At 46.5% G+C, this 16112-nt stretch overlaps 1 protein-coding gene across 1 annotated transcript in view; it reads left to right on the top strand.

Moving 5' to 3' along the window:
• PTPN3 (protein tyrosine phosphatase non-receptor type 3) overlaps positions 1 to 16112 on the top strand; it is a 268489-nt gene that overhangs the window by 230012 nt on the left and 22365 nt on the right. Inside the window, exons 21-23 of the mRNA XM_040353487.1 lie at positions 2675 to 2765; positions 4154 to 4215; positions 5522 to 5668. Coding sequence (XP_040209421.1) covers positions 2675 to 2765; positions 4154 to 4215; positions 5522 to 5668 — 300 coding nt within the window. The remainder of the gene's footprint in view (positions 1 to 2674; positions 2766 to 4153; positions 4216 to 5521; positions 5669 to 16112) is intronic.

Genomic DNA, 16112 nt, shown 5'->3' with positions numbered 1-16112 from the left:
ATTTCACCTATTGTAGTGTGAATATGCCATTGGTTCATGATTTTATTTGCACAATGCTATCTATTTTTCAATAATTGATTATTCCATAAGCATGATGATCTCGGATGTGGGATCCTTTGAGAGGGGTATAAGAAATATAAATATGTATATGTGATTTATAGGATTTTATGTGTTGGCACCTCCCATGGGTTCTCCCACATACGTTTTCCATTTATGATCTGATTGTGCAGGGCGGGATACTTTAACACACCTTTTTGATTGGTCATCAACCCCTACTTATATGCACAGTGAGACCATGATTATCTCTGATTAGGCACCAGCACATGGTGTGAAACGCATCAACTATTCCTCTCTGTCTTTGCTAAATATGGACTGACTGTCTTGGATTTTATTTACAAATAAAGGTGTTATATCGGTGTGCGGCCACCCAGGACTTTTTTTGCGCTCAGAGGGGGATGATGGTCTAGGTAATCCACTGGATAGAAAAGATATGTTTATCAAAAGAAGAAATATTAAAAACTACTCGCAAGAATAGAAAAGGAACCACAATATGAAAACCTTTAACGTGTGGTGATCCGTTTACTGATAGCAGTCTCCAGATGAGAAAAGAGAGGATGTGCGAACCACTGCTGCTGACACGTTTCAAAGGGGTACCTTCTTCCTCAGAGCCTAGCAGTGTTGTCTCTTACAGCTACTTATATAGGCATGTTCATCTATAAGGCACATCCCAGAGCAGCTCTGATGCCCCACCCACAGCTAAGCCAGGGATGGAACATTCAGGCATGCCTGGATGACGACAGCGCCAAGCCAGTTTTTTGAGAGGAAGGGGAAGCCTGTGAGCTGGCGTGGAACCTAAGCTGTCCGTTGCTGTGACTACGTGTTTCGTGCGAATGCGCTTTGTCAAAGTTAACCCCTCCAGCCTGTGAGCTCATAGTGGTATCATGGGCTTTTCATTATCACTATCACTACCATTTTTTACGCTTCAATACATCATTAATTTTATGGTTTGCCTACTGTCCATGCAACACTGTTTGGATTTAGCCCATTGAGCACTGCTCATCAGTTTCTCTTATGTATAAACATTTGCTTAACTTCTCTCTGTGTCTTATTTTAAATATTGTTCAGCATTGTCATATGAGCCAAAATGCAGTGCTGTAGCCATGAATACATATTGATTAAATGGTAAACAACATACATGGACACAGGATTTGTGTTTATGGAATAAATGTCAGTCAAGAACTGTTGTAGATATGATACATACGGTAAAACTATAATTACATTTTACACACATTGGCCCGGATTCACATACATCGGCGCATATTTATGCCGCCGTAGCGTATCTCCGTTACGCTACGTCGACGTAGCGCAGAGAGGCAAGCACTGGATTCACAAAGCCAGTGCTGCCAAATCTGCACTGGGTTTCTTAGGCATAAGTCGTCGTAAGTGGAAGTGGGCATGAGCCATGCAAATGAGGCGTGACCCCATGCAAATGATGGGCTGAGTCTCAGACAGATACGTATAATGAACGGCGCATGTGCCGTCCCATGGACGCAACCCAGTCCGCATGCTCAGAATCACGTCGGAACTACTCCCTAAGGCCCCGTACACACAATAGAATCCATCCGCTGAAAAATCCCAGCAAATGGGTTTCAGCGGATAGATCCTAGGGTGTGTACACTCCAGCGGATCTGTTTCCGCGGATATTTCTCCCCTGGGATGGATTCCAGCAGATCGAATATTTGCTGACATGCCAAGCAAATCCATCTGCTGGAATCCATCCCAACGGATGGATCCGCTGGTCTGTATAGACTCACCGGATCCATCCGTCCGAAGGGATCCCCCGCATGCGTCGTAATGATTTGACGCATGCGTGGAATTCCTTATATGACAGCGTCGCGCATGTTGCCGCGTCACGTCATCGCCAGAGGATTTCGGCGCGGATTTCAATGCGATGGTGAGTACACTCCATCGCATTAAAATCTGCTGAAATCCTCAAGAGGATTTATCCGCGGAAACGGTCCGCTGGACCGTATCCGCGGATAAATCCTCCCGTGTGTATGGGGCCTAAGATACGCCGGATCAATGCCTACGGCGTGAACGTAACCTACGCCTAGTCATATTCACGTCCTACGTAAAATACGTTGGCTTGTGTTCCCTGGTGCAGCCATTTGCATGGATGCTGCTGACTTGCACCTGCTTTATGGGGCATAACTTTACACCAAACGTAGGACTTTACGCGCACTGCGTCGGACGGGCGGACGTTCGTGAATCAGCGTATATCTCCCTCATTTGCATATGTGAATAGAAAATCAACGGGTGTGCCAAATACGTCCAGCGTAAATATGCGCCCACTCTACGCTGGCGTAGGAAAGTTACGTCGGTCGGATGAAGCCTATTTTCAGGCGTATCTTGGTTTCAGAGGCCGGTGCATAGATACGACGGCGCATATTTGCACTTACGCGTCATATCTCGAGATACGTCGGCGTAAGTGCTTTGTGAATCCGGGCCATTTTGTTGCTCTTACAGCACAGCGTCTGTGTTTGATTCTAAAACTTGTCGGCACAAGCCCTTATTCTCTTAATTGTCTCTATCTTTTAAATGTTATTAAGCAAAGCAACAAATTCTGATATTGGACACTACTGTATGTTTACTGAAATTATTAACTGTCTTGTAGCAATTATATCGAAAGAAACCTGGGCTTGCTATTACATGTGCGAAAACTGGCCAAAATATGGATAAAAACCGATATAAAGATGTTTTACCATGTGAGTAACTATACAATTTCTCATTTATTTGTCATAGGGACATGTTGATCAGAGTATAATTCTAAGTATTTTTATGATTTAAACTGGTACAGTAAAAGACTTTGCTAAGTGAAGTTTCTTCTAAACCATTCAAGTGATAATAGGAGTTAGAAAAAATACTCTCTAAGCAATTTGAAATCAAAGCTAGATCTGTAAACAGACATTGTCATCTGATAGAAATAATATAAGATGTTAAAATCTGAGTTACTTTGCAACCGTTTACACCTGACTGCCATGCAATCTGATCCACCAGAAAAATGGAGAACGGATCCCAATTTGCGGATCGGATATTGGCGGGTGTCACATGTCCATTGACACCTTCCGCTCCATAGAGGAGACTGGAGGGTCGGATTGGTTCGCCTGTGTAAAAGGATCTTTAATAAATATTAGTCTCCTGGCTCTAGCTGTTATATATAATTTAGATTAAGCCAGCCATACAATGCTCAAATCCTGCTGAACCAGCCGAGATTCCAATCATTAATGGGCAGGCTGAATGTACCATTTATATACTGTTTAGAATGTTCAGATCGTGTTATGAAAATTTTCTCTTCCTGGTTAACACAGAGTGTAATGTCTGGGCGTACAGCCAAGAAAGCTAAAATTTCTGGTTGGCGGAAAGGCACACACCCCCTCTCATCATCAGACTCTCAGGAGTTATTTTGTAACAGGACCAGCTCCCTGCTAATCTCTTAATGGCAACCTCCCCAGACAGAAATGTCAGGCTGCTTTTATGTCGTGTGTCTGAGAATTTGTCAGGAGTTATCAGGCTGATAACAGAGGGAATGGTTCAGGAGAGGGCTACAGGACTTGGCTCTTTGGAGAGAGATGAGAAAACTCTACAGATATGTGCCCAGATCAAATTTCATGAATTGGGTTTACATCCACTTTAATTAGGACTGCATGATGTGCAACTACTTTGAAGCCTTTTACAGCCCTTTATTGACTGATATGCACTTGTTTGCCTATGCAGCTTAAAACCTTGCCCCTTTTTGGGAATTATTATAGAGGAACATTCAGGACATTGACAACTGCTTGTATAAAATGTAAACAAGTGAACATTTGGAAAGAAATATTAGACTCGGGTGTCTTCTCAAGAAGTATTTTCATTGCAGTACCCATTCCACTGAGGTGGAATTACACAGTACACTCCCAAGAAGAAAGAATAGTGAACACCAGATATGTTGCCAAAGACCCAGGCTGTTTTAATGTGTCTGTTTAAAAAGCTACAAATAAGGAATTATTTTTCTGAGGATAGTGGTAATCTGAACATATAAAAAGAAAATCAACTGTTTAAAAGTGCTGTAATTAATATAACGATTCATTTTATTTCATTATTATTCCTTCTACAGATGATGTTACCAGAGTGCTCTTACAGGAAATTGAAGACTACATCAATGCTAGCTATGTGAATGTAAGTTACTTCATGTTCCTGTAAAGTGATTGTAGGGATATAGAAGATCATTGTCAAACTCTTAGGCCCCGTACACACGGCCGAGGAACTGGACGGGCGAAACACATCGTTTTGCTCATCGAGTTCCTTGTGAAGCCGCCGAGGATCTTGGCGAGCCAACTTTTCCCATTGCCGTCGGGGAAAAAAAAGAATTTCTTTTTTGCCCGACAAGATCCTCGGCGGTTTCCTCGTTGAAAAGTGTACACAGGACCGGTTTCCTCTGCAAAAAAAAAAACCCAGCAAGCTTCTTGCTGGTTTTTGCCGAGGCCTTATAGGATTCAAAGGAAATTTTTATTAGAATAGAACACCTTTTTTTATCTAGCTCTCCACTGGGTTTTTGTTTGTTGTGATTAAGTGGCCTCCTGTCATCAATAGTACAAATAGTAGAACTCATTCCCCCATCAACGGTTGCAGGAATATAAATGGTTTCATCTATGGCTGACTTTACTGAGCTGGCTTACAGCTTATGCCAGTGTAAGAACTACTCACAAAACATTAAGGATGAGAAAAATGTCATGAAAACACTCCACAAGGGAAACATTTATTTCAAATAATACATGAACTAATTAGTGAAATTAGTGATAAAATTGTCGCTGGTTAGACAAATCCTTTGAGATAATTATATATAAATAGATTTTAGGACAATGAATTATTAATAGCTGAGCAATTAATTGGTTCACCAGTCTGGTACAAAAGGGAGGAACAACATGTTTTAAAACTATTATGTGCATGCATTGCATTTTTTGAGGACTTTTTAAATGGTTGCTCTGCTTTCAAATAAAGAATGGAAATATATTCCTACACTTGGCATCATGTTTACAGAATCAGCAACTCTTAAAGTAAACCTTTTTCATTTACAACTGTCTTCCTGAAAATTGGGAACTCGTGCCTTGTCTGTAAAATCCGGTTCGCACTGGGGCGGCAAGACTTCGGGGGCGACTCGGCAAGTCGTCCTGAAGACGACTTCAGAGGCGACTTGCAAAATGACTTCTGTATAGAAGTCAATGCAAGTCGCCCCGAGTCGCCCCCAAAGTCGTACAAGAACCTTTTTTTAAGTTGAATTGAATGGGACGCGACTTGTCAGGTGGCTGAGTCGCCTGACAAGTCGCCCCAATGTGAACCGGCTCTTAGTTATACCTTTGACTACTTAAGACTGGAGAACATACAGTGCATTTAAAAAAAGACTGCCCATCTTATCTTTTAATTTGAAGGTGTTCTGGTACATACTGTAGGATATTGTGATCACAAAATATGTTTGTACTTTCAGATGGAGATCCCATCAACTAATATTGTAAACAAGTACATTGCTACTCAAGGACCCCTTCCACATACATGTGCACATTTCTGGCAGATGGTTTGGGACAACAGATTATCTCTTGTCATCATGTTAACAACATTAACTGAACGAGGAAGGGTAGGTGTTTACAATGTTCAAGACTGATAAAAGTTGCAGCCTTATGTATGCTTATGGGCCAATTTTATATCAGCAGTACAACATGTTTGAACGTTACTTGCAATAATCAGTCAGGCAGTCCAGGGGAATGCTTAAACACAATAATGAGCACTAAATGCTTCAGAATGTTTTGCACAGATTTTTTCATTAAATTTCACAGTGACAGAACAGTCATTTCCTTTATTTAAAAGTGGACACTTATTTCACCACACATGCTCTGCAGTCCAACACCGAAGTAAGATATGTTGTGGTAGAATGTGATTTATACTGAGTATGTTTGTTACCATCTGCATTCTCAGTTATAAATGCCTTCCCTATTGTGTATCGATTTTTGAGTAGAGATATTGATTAAAACATAACAAAATTATGGCTGCTGAAAGTTTGAATGAGTACTGCCAAGTATCAAACCTCATTCTTTAATGGTAATTTTCAATTAGTAGTAAGTCATTAGTAGTATGGTACTTTATATTTATGCATTACAAAGTGTTATGCCGTGTACACACGATCATTTTTCGGCATGTAAAAACTAAATTTTTCAGCCTCTAGAAAAAACAAATGTTTTTCCAACTTCATCATTAAAACGATGTTGCCCACACATGATCGTTAAAAACAAATGCTCTAGCAAAGCACGGTGACGTACGACGGCACTATAAAGGGGAAGTTCCATTCGGATGGCGCCACCCTTTGGGCTGCTTTAGCTGATTTTGTGTTAGTAAACGACGATTCGCACTTTTCTGTCTGTTACAGCATGATGAATGTGCTTACTTCATTACAATTCGAGATTTTCCTAGCTTGTGACGGAAAATATTGATTATATGAAGACAGGAGGCGAGTATCTTATGCATTAATCCTTCTTTATTAATGCTCACAGCAGAAGTGTAAAACCTTTAACGAATGTAATAAAAGAAAAAACTGGTAGAACCACACCTCCCAGCAGTCCCATGGCCTAAACCACTCCCATTCCAGTCTCTATAAATGGACTGCTCTCACTAGAATCTTCCTCTTTCTTTGCGTGAGTAGGAGGTGTCGTTTCTTAATCTCCGATTACCGACTCTTCGGCCAGTCGGCCCGCGATTTGTAACCGAAGACCTTCAAAGGAGGAATGTCGTAGGCCCCGACTGTGTCGACCCACAGTACTTGTTGATTGAACCGAACAGGGGAACATCACCCTAACCATAGGTCAACCGAACGAACGACTCCGGGTAAACGAAAAATCAATAGCCTGAAATAGAAGACCCAAAACATGAAAGGGTTGGGAAGGGAGGGAAGATACTCGCCTCCTGTCTTCATATAATCAATATTTTCCGTCACAAGCTAGGAAAATCTCGAATTATACATCAGACAGGAGGCTCATATCTTATGCAAGTTCAAAGCTAACACAGCATAAATGTATATACCAAGAAAAGGTCAAAACATTACATAGCAATCAAACATCATAAAACAGACATGGCAACATGATCCTCCGGTCTGAAATAGAAAAAACGGAAGACTGATTCAGAAGACCAGTCAGCCGCCATTAATAGCTCAGAGAGTGAGCCTCCGGTCGCCATCACCTTGGTAGCCATGGCCCCTCTGACCGAGTGTGCTCCAAATAGCGTGATGTCTATACCCGCCAACGCCATGGTGGACCTAACCCAGCGCGCTAGAGTGGCGGTTGTGACCGGATGATGAGGTCTGATGTAAGAAACTAATAGTTGGGAGGAATCCGGACTACGTAGATCCACGGTGCTAGCTTCGTATGCTTGTAGGCATCTAACCACACAGAGTCGTGGGTGTGTAGGGAAGAAGGAAGAAGGGATTAAAGACCGAGTGTAGGCCGGTCTTCGTCCTGCGGACTATCGTGAACTTGACGCCTTGAGGTGAAAATTGTCGCCTAGAGATGTCCAAGGCTCTAACGTCGGAAACGCGCTTTATAGAAATCAGACAAAGCAGGATGGTAAGTTTGAATGACAGCATCTTAAGAGACAGCGACTCGTTGTCTTCCCAGCTCGAGAGCATGGCAAGGACCCTGGAAACGTCCCAAGTGGACTGATACTTAGGCCGCGGGGGTCGTTTGAACCTGATACCTCGCAGGAGTCTGCAGATCAGGGGGTGTTTGCCGACAGGCCTGGAATCCACTGGATAGTGATAGGCCGATATGGCCGACCTGTAAACATTGATGGAACTGTAAGCCTTGCCAGAGGCAAAAGACTCCGCCAAGTAGTTCGCAATGATGGTTATAGGGGCATGCAAGGGATCAGCTTGCCGTTGGTCACACCAACGTACCCAAAGCAGCCAGGCTGATCGGTATGCCGACCGAGTCCCCGGGGCCCAGGCCATGGTGAGGAGGTCTCTAGCCGAGCTTGAAAGGCCGTCACCCGGGTCTGGCATCCAGAGACCAGCCATGCTAGGAGCAGCAGGTTGCCTTCTTCCACTAAGGGGTGAATGCCCTTGGTCGGGTGTAACAGAATCCGAGGGAACTGGGGAAGGACTCTGGGGTGGTCGACGATCGAGTCCAGCAGCAGAGGGAACCAAGGTTGAGCTGGCCACCACGGTGTGATCAGAACCACCGTTGCTCCCTGATTGGCGATTTGCCGAAGGACCCTGGGGATCATTGAGAAGGGGGGAAACGCATAATGTGTGCCCCCTGTCCAGGAGTGGCGGAAAGCGTCCACTGCCGAGGACCCTGGGTCCGGTCTCCAACTGAAGAAGTGGGGTAGTTGGTGGTTGAGGCGGGAGGCAAAAAGGTCTATGCCCAAAGGTCCCCAAAGTAAATTTATCTGGGTGAAAACCGAACGGTCCAAGCCCCAGTCGCTGGAGTCTACCAGATATCGAGAGTTCCAGTCTGCTACTGTGTTGGAGACCCCCGGGATGTATTCCGCTAGCAGAGAGATGTCTCGAGACAGACAGAAATGCCAGATCTCCGCGGAGATGTCCGCTAGAATCTTGGATCTGGTACCTCCCAGGCGGTTGATGTATTGAACCGCTGAAATATTGTCCATGCGTAATAATACGCAACAGTTGGTCCGTGTTGTCAGGAAACTCTGAATGGCGAACAGAGCCGCTGAGAGTTCCAAAACGTTGATATGTAACAGGGATTCCTCCCTGGACCAGATCCCTCCTGTGGACAGTAGCCCCAAGCGGGCGCCCCAGCCATGTCGGCTCGCGTCCGATTCGATGACAACATCTGGTTGTGCGTTGAAAATTGTCCGGCCGTTCCACTCGGTGGCGTGGCGGAGCCACCAGCGTAACTCGACCTGAGCTTCTGGGGATATGGACACTTCGTCCGCGTAGCGGAGGCCCCGTCGCAGGTGTAAGATTTTTAACCTCTGTAGGGCCCTGTAATGTAAGGGAGCCGGGAAGATGGCCTGTATGGATGCAGCTAGTAGGCCGACTATGCGTGCTAGAATGCGTAGGGATAAGAAACCCTTGCGCAGAACCGCCCTGATCTCTTTTCGGATTAGAGCCAATTTCTCGCTGGGGAGTCGCAGGATAGCGAGTTGGGTGTCTATTGAGAAACCCAGGAATTCCATCTCCTGTGCAGGGACGAGAACCGATTTTTCTCGGTTGATTACGAAGCCCAGGCTTTGTAACAGGTCGATGGTCCAGTTCATGTGACGATACGCCAGATTTCTGGAATAAGTCATTATGAGAAGATCGTCCAGGTAAATGATCAGACGAACTCCCCTGCTCCTCAGAGCTGCCACGACCGGTTTCAGGAGCTTGGTAAAGCACCACGGGGCTGAGGACAGGCCGAACGGTAGGCACGTAAACTGCCAGATGCGACCCCACCATCTGAAGCGGAGGAGGTGTTGAGACTCTGGATGCATGGGAACCGTGAGGTAGGCGTCCTTCAGGTCTACCTTCACTAACCAGTCTCCTGGGGTGAGTAGGTCCCGGAGGCAGTGGATGCCTTCCATTTTGAAATGCCGATAGGCGACATGTTGGTTCAAGTCCCGGAGATTTATGACCGGGCGATAACCCCCCCCCTTCTTCTTGACCAGGAAGAGGTTGCTGAGGAAACCCGGGGAAGGGGTGACGACTTCGGTGACCGCATGTTTGGCTAACAATTCTCGAAGTTCGGTGTCTATAAGGGTCACATTTTGTTCTGAAAAATGGATAGGGGGAGGTATTATCCCCAGAGTCGGTGGGGAGACCAGGTCTATCTGGAAACCCGTTACCGTGTTCAGAACCCAGGGATCTGCCGTAATCGCAGACCAGGCGTGCGTAAAAAACATTAGGCGGCCTCCCACCGGTATGAGGGGAAAGGGAATGAGAATGGTACTCACCGGAATACGGGCGTGAACGAGGGTATCCTCTTTGGCCGCGTCCTCTCCAGGGTCTTCCACGGGGGGGGAAGAATGGTGCCGGTTGCGCGGTGGTGGTATAGTGGGCGGGAGCCTGGTTATAGTGTGTTTGGGCAGAAGACCTCTGGAAGGGTCTGCCCGTGTTGTATCGGCCGGCAGAACGGCCCCTGTTTCTGCCGGCCCGGGGAAAAACTCTGGTATTATTGGTTTTCTTCAGAGATGTTTGAGCCTTGTCCAGGCTGTTGAACATGCCAACAAATTTATTAATGTCCTTTATTAAGGACTCGCCAAAAAGCATGCCCTCTGCCGAGGGGCCTGGCTCGGACTCTGCTAAGTGGGCCAGTTGCGGGTCGAGGCGCATGAGAATTGAGCGTCTGCGCTCGACTGAACAGGCGGTGTTGGCGTTGCCCGTAAGGCATATGGCTCTTTGGGCCCAACCGCGCAGTTGATTTAGGTCAACCCCTTGGCCAGTTGTTGCGGATTGTTCCGCCAGATTCAGAATTTTAGTCAGGGGGCCAAACAGGTCCAGGATACGATCCTGGATATTATTGAAGGACCGATCGATCCCTTTCTTAGGCATCTTTCTTGTTTTAATCAGGTATTTCATCAGTATAGGGTCCACTGTAGGTGTGACAACCGCTTTCATAGGGATATGCGGGCGGGGGCACTCCGCTCTAAGTTTGTTGCGATTGGATTTATCCAATGGTCTCCGTGCCCAGAGCTCTACATACTGGGACACATGGGGCAGGGGAGACCAGTCCCCTGAGCGGGGATGTGAGATAGTGTCAGGATTGAAAAGAGGTTCCCCCATGGCGTCTAATACGTCTTTGCCCTGTTTGTCAGGGTTGGCATCCGGGAGGATTGCCGAAGCCCCCGCATCCTCTTCCTCATAATAATCATCAGACCCTGAGACCTCTGATTTATCCGACTCGGCGGATGAATCGTCGTCTGACTCTATGATGTAAGAGTCTGGTTTGGCTCTCTTAGCGGAACCATGCCTTTTTGTTGACTCTCTGAGGCTCAGAGGTTGAAAAGGGTCTGTAGGATGCGTGGGGTGGCAGTCCGTGGAAGGATCTGCTCGTAGCATATTGTTAGCTTCCCCTGCCGGGGAGTCATAAACCGTTACCACGTTCTTCCTTTTAAAGGAAGATTTTCCCTTCTTTGTGGCCGGTTCTGTGCCGGGTGGTACGGACACAGGGGGATAGTTGGATTGAGAAGCCCCAGAAGCGGTAGTTACTGCTAGTGCTGCTTGGACAGACTGGTTAATGATGTCCTGTAATTGGGAAGTACTGAGAAGATGAGTAGGTTCCAGGATTAATTCCTGCCCTGTGGGGGAGGGGGAGCCCTCTTCAGTCATGGTGATGAAGGAGAGAGACAGCGGTGCAAGGGTTAATGATGCACAGAAATTTTGCAGATGTCTGAAAAATAATGTGTATATATATATATGGCAGGTATCACCTAAAGGTTCTGGGGCGGTAGGATGTGGGCACAGGGTAAGGATGGGAATTAAATTCCCAGGAGAAAATGCGGTGACAGACTATACCAGGCTCTCCCTCCGGTCACCAGCGCCGACTGGCACGCGACGGGAGGAGAGCCTGTAAGCGAGAGCGCTCTGGGGGCGAAGTCTCGCGAGACTACGGCCCCCAGGCGTCTATTGGTTGGAAGGTGTGAGAGAGCACGTCTCCCGAGTCCAGAGCGCGAAGCGATAGGACGGCGGGGGCGGCTCTGCAGAAGTGGAGTGAGGGGAGGCTCCGCCTACCTGGCGACGCACGTTCGTCCTATGGAGGGGAGAGAAGGGGAAGATTGCCCGAGATGGCGCGCCGCATGGGAGAAAGGAAAGAGAGGGAGGGGTGCGCAGATCGCTGACAGATCTGACAATCAGCGGTGTCAGCGGAACGGAGGTAAGGAAAAAATATAGAGAGGCACAGAAAAGTGCTAAGGATAAAGTAGGTGTAAGGTACAGTACATTAAAAATAAAAGAGTTTGGAAGAAAGCTTAGGTATCAAGGAGATATGGGATCTCTTCAAAATCGCACCACAAAAGACATAGAAATATATATAATATAAATATATAAGTAATATCAATATCTAATAATCCGTGTATACTTATCTATGCTCCGCCGTGAGCAGAAAGAAAGAGGAAGATTCTAGTGAGAGCAGTCCATTTATAGAGACTGGAATGGGAGTGGTTTAGGCCATGGGACTGCTGGGAGGTGTGGTTCTACCAGTTTTTTCTTTTATTACATTCGTTAAAGGTTTTACACTTCTGCTGTGAGCATTAATAAAGAAGGATTAATGCATAAGATATGAGCCTCCTGTCTGATGTATAATCGGTAGTTTTACCAGAACGAGCGCTCCCGTCTCATAACTTGCTTCTGAGCCTGCGCGGGTTTTTAACGTCATTTTAGCCCACACACGATCATTTTTTACAACCCGAAAAACGACATCGTTTTAAACGTCGTTAAAAAATGCAGCATGTTAGAATTATTTTTTCGTCGTTTTTCAGAACCCGAAAAATTATGTGAAGCCCACACACGATCGTTTTAAATGACATTTTTTAAAAACGTTGTTTTTTACATGCCGAAATATGATCGTGTGTACGCGGCATTAGTTTCCTAAAGCCCGCGTACACACGATCAGTCCATCCGATGAGAATGGACCGTTTTCATCGGTTAACTGATGAAGCTGACTGATGGTCCGTCGCGCCTACACACCATCGGTTAAAAAAACGATTGTGTCAGAACGCGGTGACGTAAAACACAACGATGTGCTAAAAAAAAAACGAAGTTCAATGCTTCCAAGCATGCATCGACTTGATTCTGAGCATGCGTGGATTTTTAACCGATGGTTGTGTCTACTAACGATAGTTTTTTTCCTGTCGGTTAGGAATCCATCGGTTAAATTTAAAGCAAGTTGGCTTTTTTTTAACCGATCGTTAAATAACCTATGGGGCCCACACACGATCGGTTTTGACCGATGAAAACGGTCCATCAGACCGTTGTCCTCAGTTTAACCTATCGTGTGTACGAGGCCTAAGTGTAAATCCCACACATGGGGTAAAGGTTGTTATACATTCTGTTACCAAAGTAGTCTTTTTATATAGATCTACTAGCTAGGAATCTCCTTTCCCATCCAGCTCAGCTTCCATGGTGATTTAGGAGGAATTAGCTTTCGGAGCAGCAGCGATAGTCTGTTGCAGACATAAGTGACAATGAAACATCTAAAAGTGCATTAGAAACTGGAAAGATACTCTCCAACAGACATGACATCATGTGTTTGTTATTTGCACAACATGGATAATTGTCGCTAATTTTTGGCAACTTTTCTACCATCGCAAGGCTCAAGCTACTTCCTGATGTTTCTCTAAAGCAGGGGTAGGCAACCTTAAAGAGGTGGGGATCTGTCTGAACAACATGGGAGGAGCCAAAGATCATTGAGCACAGTGTCGCCTGCTCACACCTGATTTAAATGTTTAATTGCTGTACTACCGTGTCGCAATAGCATGCATTGCATGGCAATCATGGGTTTAAATCAGGTGGAGAGGAGGCAACACATAGCCTCCTCACCACCTGTCAAATGCACTCAGATCACTTTTTAGAGAAGCAGTAGTACCTACTGCACTTGTAAATTAGCTCCTAGTTGCATTGGGCAGTGGCACCCTTATAGCTCGTTCACATGTAAAGTTGGGGGATGGTAAAACCCTGTAGTTGAGTTGCGGTTCAGTGTGAAAACAGGCTTAGGCCCCATACACACAAGAGGATTTGCGCGGATTTCCATGCGATGGAGTGTACTCACCATCGAATCAAAATCCGCGCCGAAATCCTCTGGCGATGACGTGTCGCGCCGTCGCCGCGATTATGACGCGGCGACATGCGCGACGCTGTAATATAAGGAATTCCACGCATGCGTCGAATCATTACGACGCATGCGGGGGATCCCTTCGGACGGATGGATCCGGTGAGTCTGTACAGACCAGCGGATCCATCCGTTGGGATGGATTCCAGCGGATAGATTTGATAGCATGTCATCAAATATTTATCCGCTGGAAATCCATCCCAGGGGATAAATATCCGCGGAAACAGATCCGCTGGAGTGTACACACCATAGGATCTATCCGCTGAAACCCATTCGCTGGGATTTTTCAGCGGATGGATTCTATCGTGTGTATGGGGCCTTATACTATTATGTCCAGTGTATGGCTTCACACTGACCTCTTCTTTCCTGCTGCTGGCACCACTCTGGAGACCGCTAGCTGGGATACGAGGAGGAGTGAAGTTGGTATCACTCTGCATGGGACAGGAAATAGCACTACAGAGCAGGCATCAGCTAATGTGGCTCTTGCACCCTACTACAGCTCCAACTTTACAAGTAGTCCCTCTGAGTTTGATTCTCTGAAATGGCGGGTCAGGAAGCCCAGACCAGGATCTACCAGTCACCTATAGTAAAAAGAGCCCTGGCAGGACTGGAATCCTTGAAGTGTCGTTTATTGGCACATCTACAACTAAGGCTATTGCCGAAACATGTCAGCATTATTGATTTTTCTTTATCGTACATCACGGGACACAGAGAAGCATAGTAATTACTATGTGGGTTATAGAGAGTACCTTCAGGTGTGGACACTGGCACGCCCTTAAGGCAAGAAGTTCCCTCCCCTATATAACCCCTCCCATACCGGGAGTGCCTCAGTTTTTTTGCCAGTGTCTAAGGTGTTGGTCACGAGTGAACATGTGCTCCAAGGAGCTCCACTGGAGGGATCCATATTGGATGTAAAAAGCCTCCATGAAATCCGGATCCGTCCAAAGTGCTTCTGAGCCAAAGTGGACGGTACCCGGGCCCCGGTTAAGAAGAACGGGGTTTGGCCTGTAATGCTTCTCTTTGAGAGCTGGATCCTGGTTATTCAGTACTTTGGTCAATTTCCTAATACCAAAAGTTTACTGACAGGGTGCGATATGGGTCCAGGGGTGTGGTGTTCCTGTCCATGGACCCCGGTCCCTGAAGGTCTATAGACGCTGCTCTCCGTGATGGGTGAAGATTGGACTGTCTGTTATGCAGAGTCCTGCAGCGTTGGATCAGGTAAGTGAAGGTGCTTCAGGACTTGGTCCTAGGAGTAACCTTCCTTTATTTGAGCCATTATGTTTGCCTAAAGCTAACTGTCTGTGCTTCTCCTATATGGTCCTGTGTGTTGTGGGGAGGAGGGGTATCTCTAGTCAGGTAGTTAGCCCCTCCTGTGCAGGTTAAAAGCAGAAAAAAGTTGTCCAAAATGTTTGTCTTCACTTGGCTTACCTGGTTCTCACATGGAGCTGTGGGTTCCATCCTCATGCATGGCGCGTAGCGTCATGCGCGCGCGACATTGATGTGTCTTAGGCGCACGCGCGCGCACAAATGAAATTTTTGTACGCTGCTCCGATGCGCACGAATGTGCGCGGCGTGCTCCGTGAGATGCGTGTGACGACATGTGCGCGCGTGCGGCTACGTGTGCGCGCGTAGCCTCGTGGTGCACGCCTAGCAGCGGCGCGCGCGTGCGCATGCGCGCAGGGGGTCTATCTCAGCTGTTCTCTATGAGACTTGAGATTACAGGACAGAGCAGGTCAGGTGATACACCTAGTCCTTATATGCTCCAGTCCACCTAACTGGTTCTGGCTGACGGTGGACACAGAGATCTTGTGCACATACTTCAGTATTTAGTACTGGTGGTGGACAGTGACATTTGCTTAAGGCGCATAGTGGGCTCTGCACCTTGCCAACCATCAAATAGCAGCGTCAGTGCTGGTCTATAGGTTCGCAAGTAGTTGCAACTATTGTGAGAACCTCAGCTTTATCATGGCTAAAGGCTCAGGGACTAGAAGCAAAAAAGCAAAGGGATCGCCATCTGGCTCAGAGGATCTCGGGCATGCTCCTGCGGCTGCTTCCTCTCCTGAAAAATTGAAGGAGGCCCAGGGTGAACCATCAGGGCTGTCAGATGCCTGTTCTGCCCTTGTCCCACTTGCTCCAGTTTTTGTGACACAGGAGGCTCTGGCCTCAGCTATGGGGGGTCTGGAGCAAAGATTAGCGACCTTGATTGCATCCTCTCTCTCAAGGGAAAAACGCACAAGGTCCCCCTCTCCCTCTGAGGAGTCCCTC

The sequence above is a fragment of the Rana temporaria genome, chromosome 5 (assembly GCF_905171775.1).
Source record: "Rana temporaria chromosome 5, aRanTem1.1, whole genome shotgun sequence".
NCBI lineage: Eukaryota > Metazoa > Chordata > Amphibia > Anura > Ranidae > Rana > Rana temporaria.
Note: the sequence above shows the minus strand (reverse complement) of the source record. Positions and strands in the feature narration are given on the sequence as shown.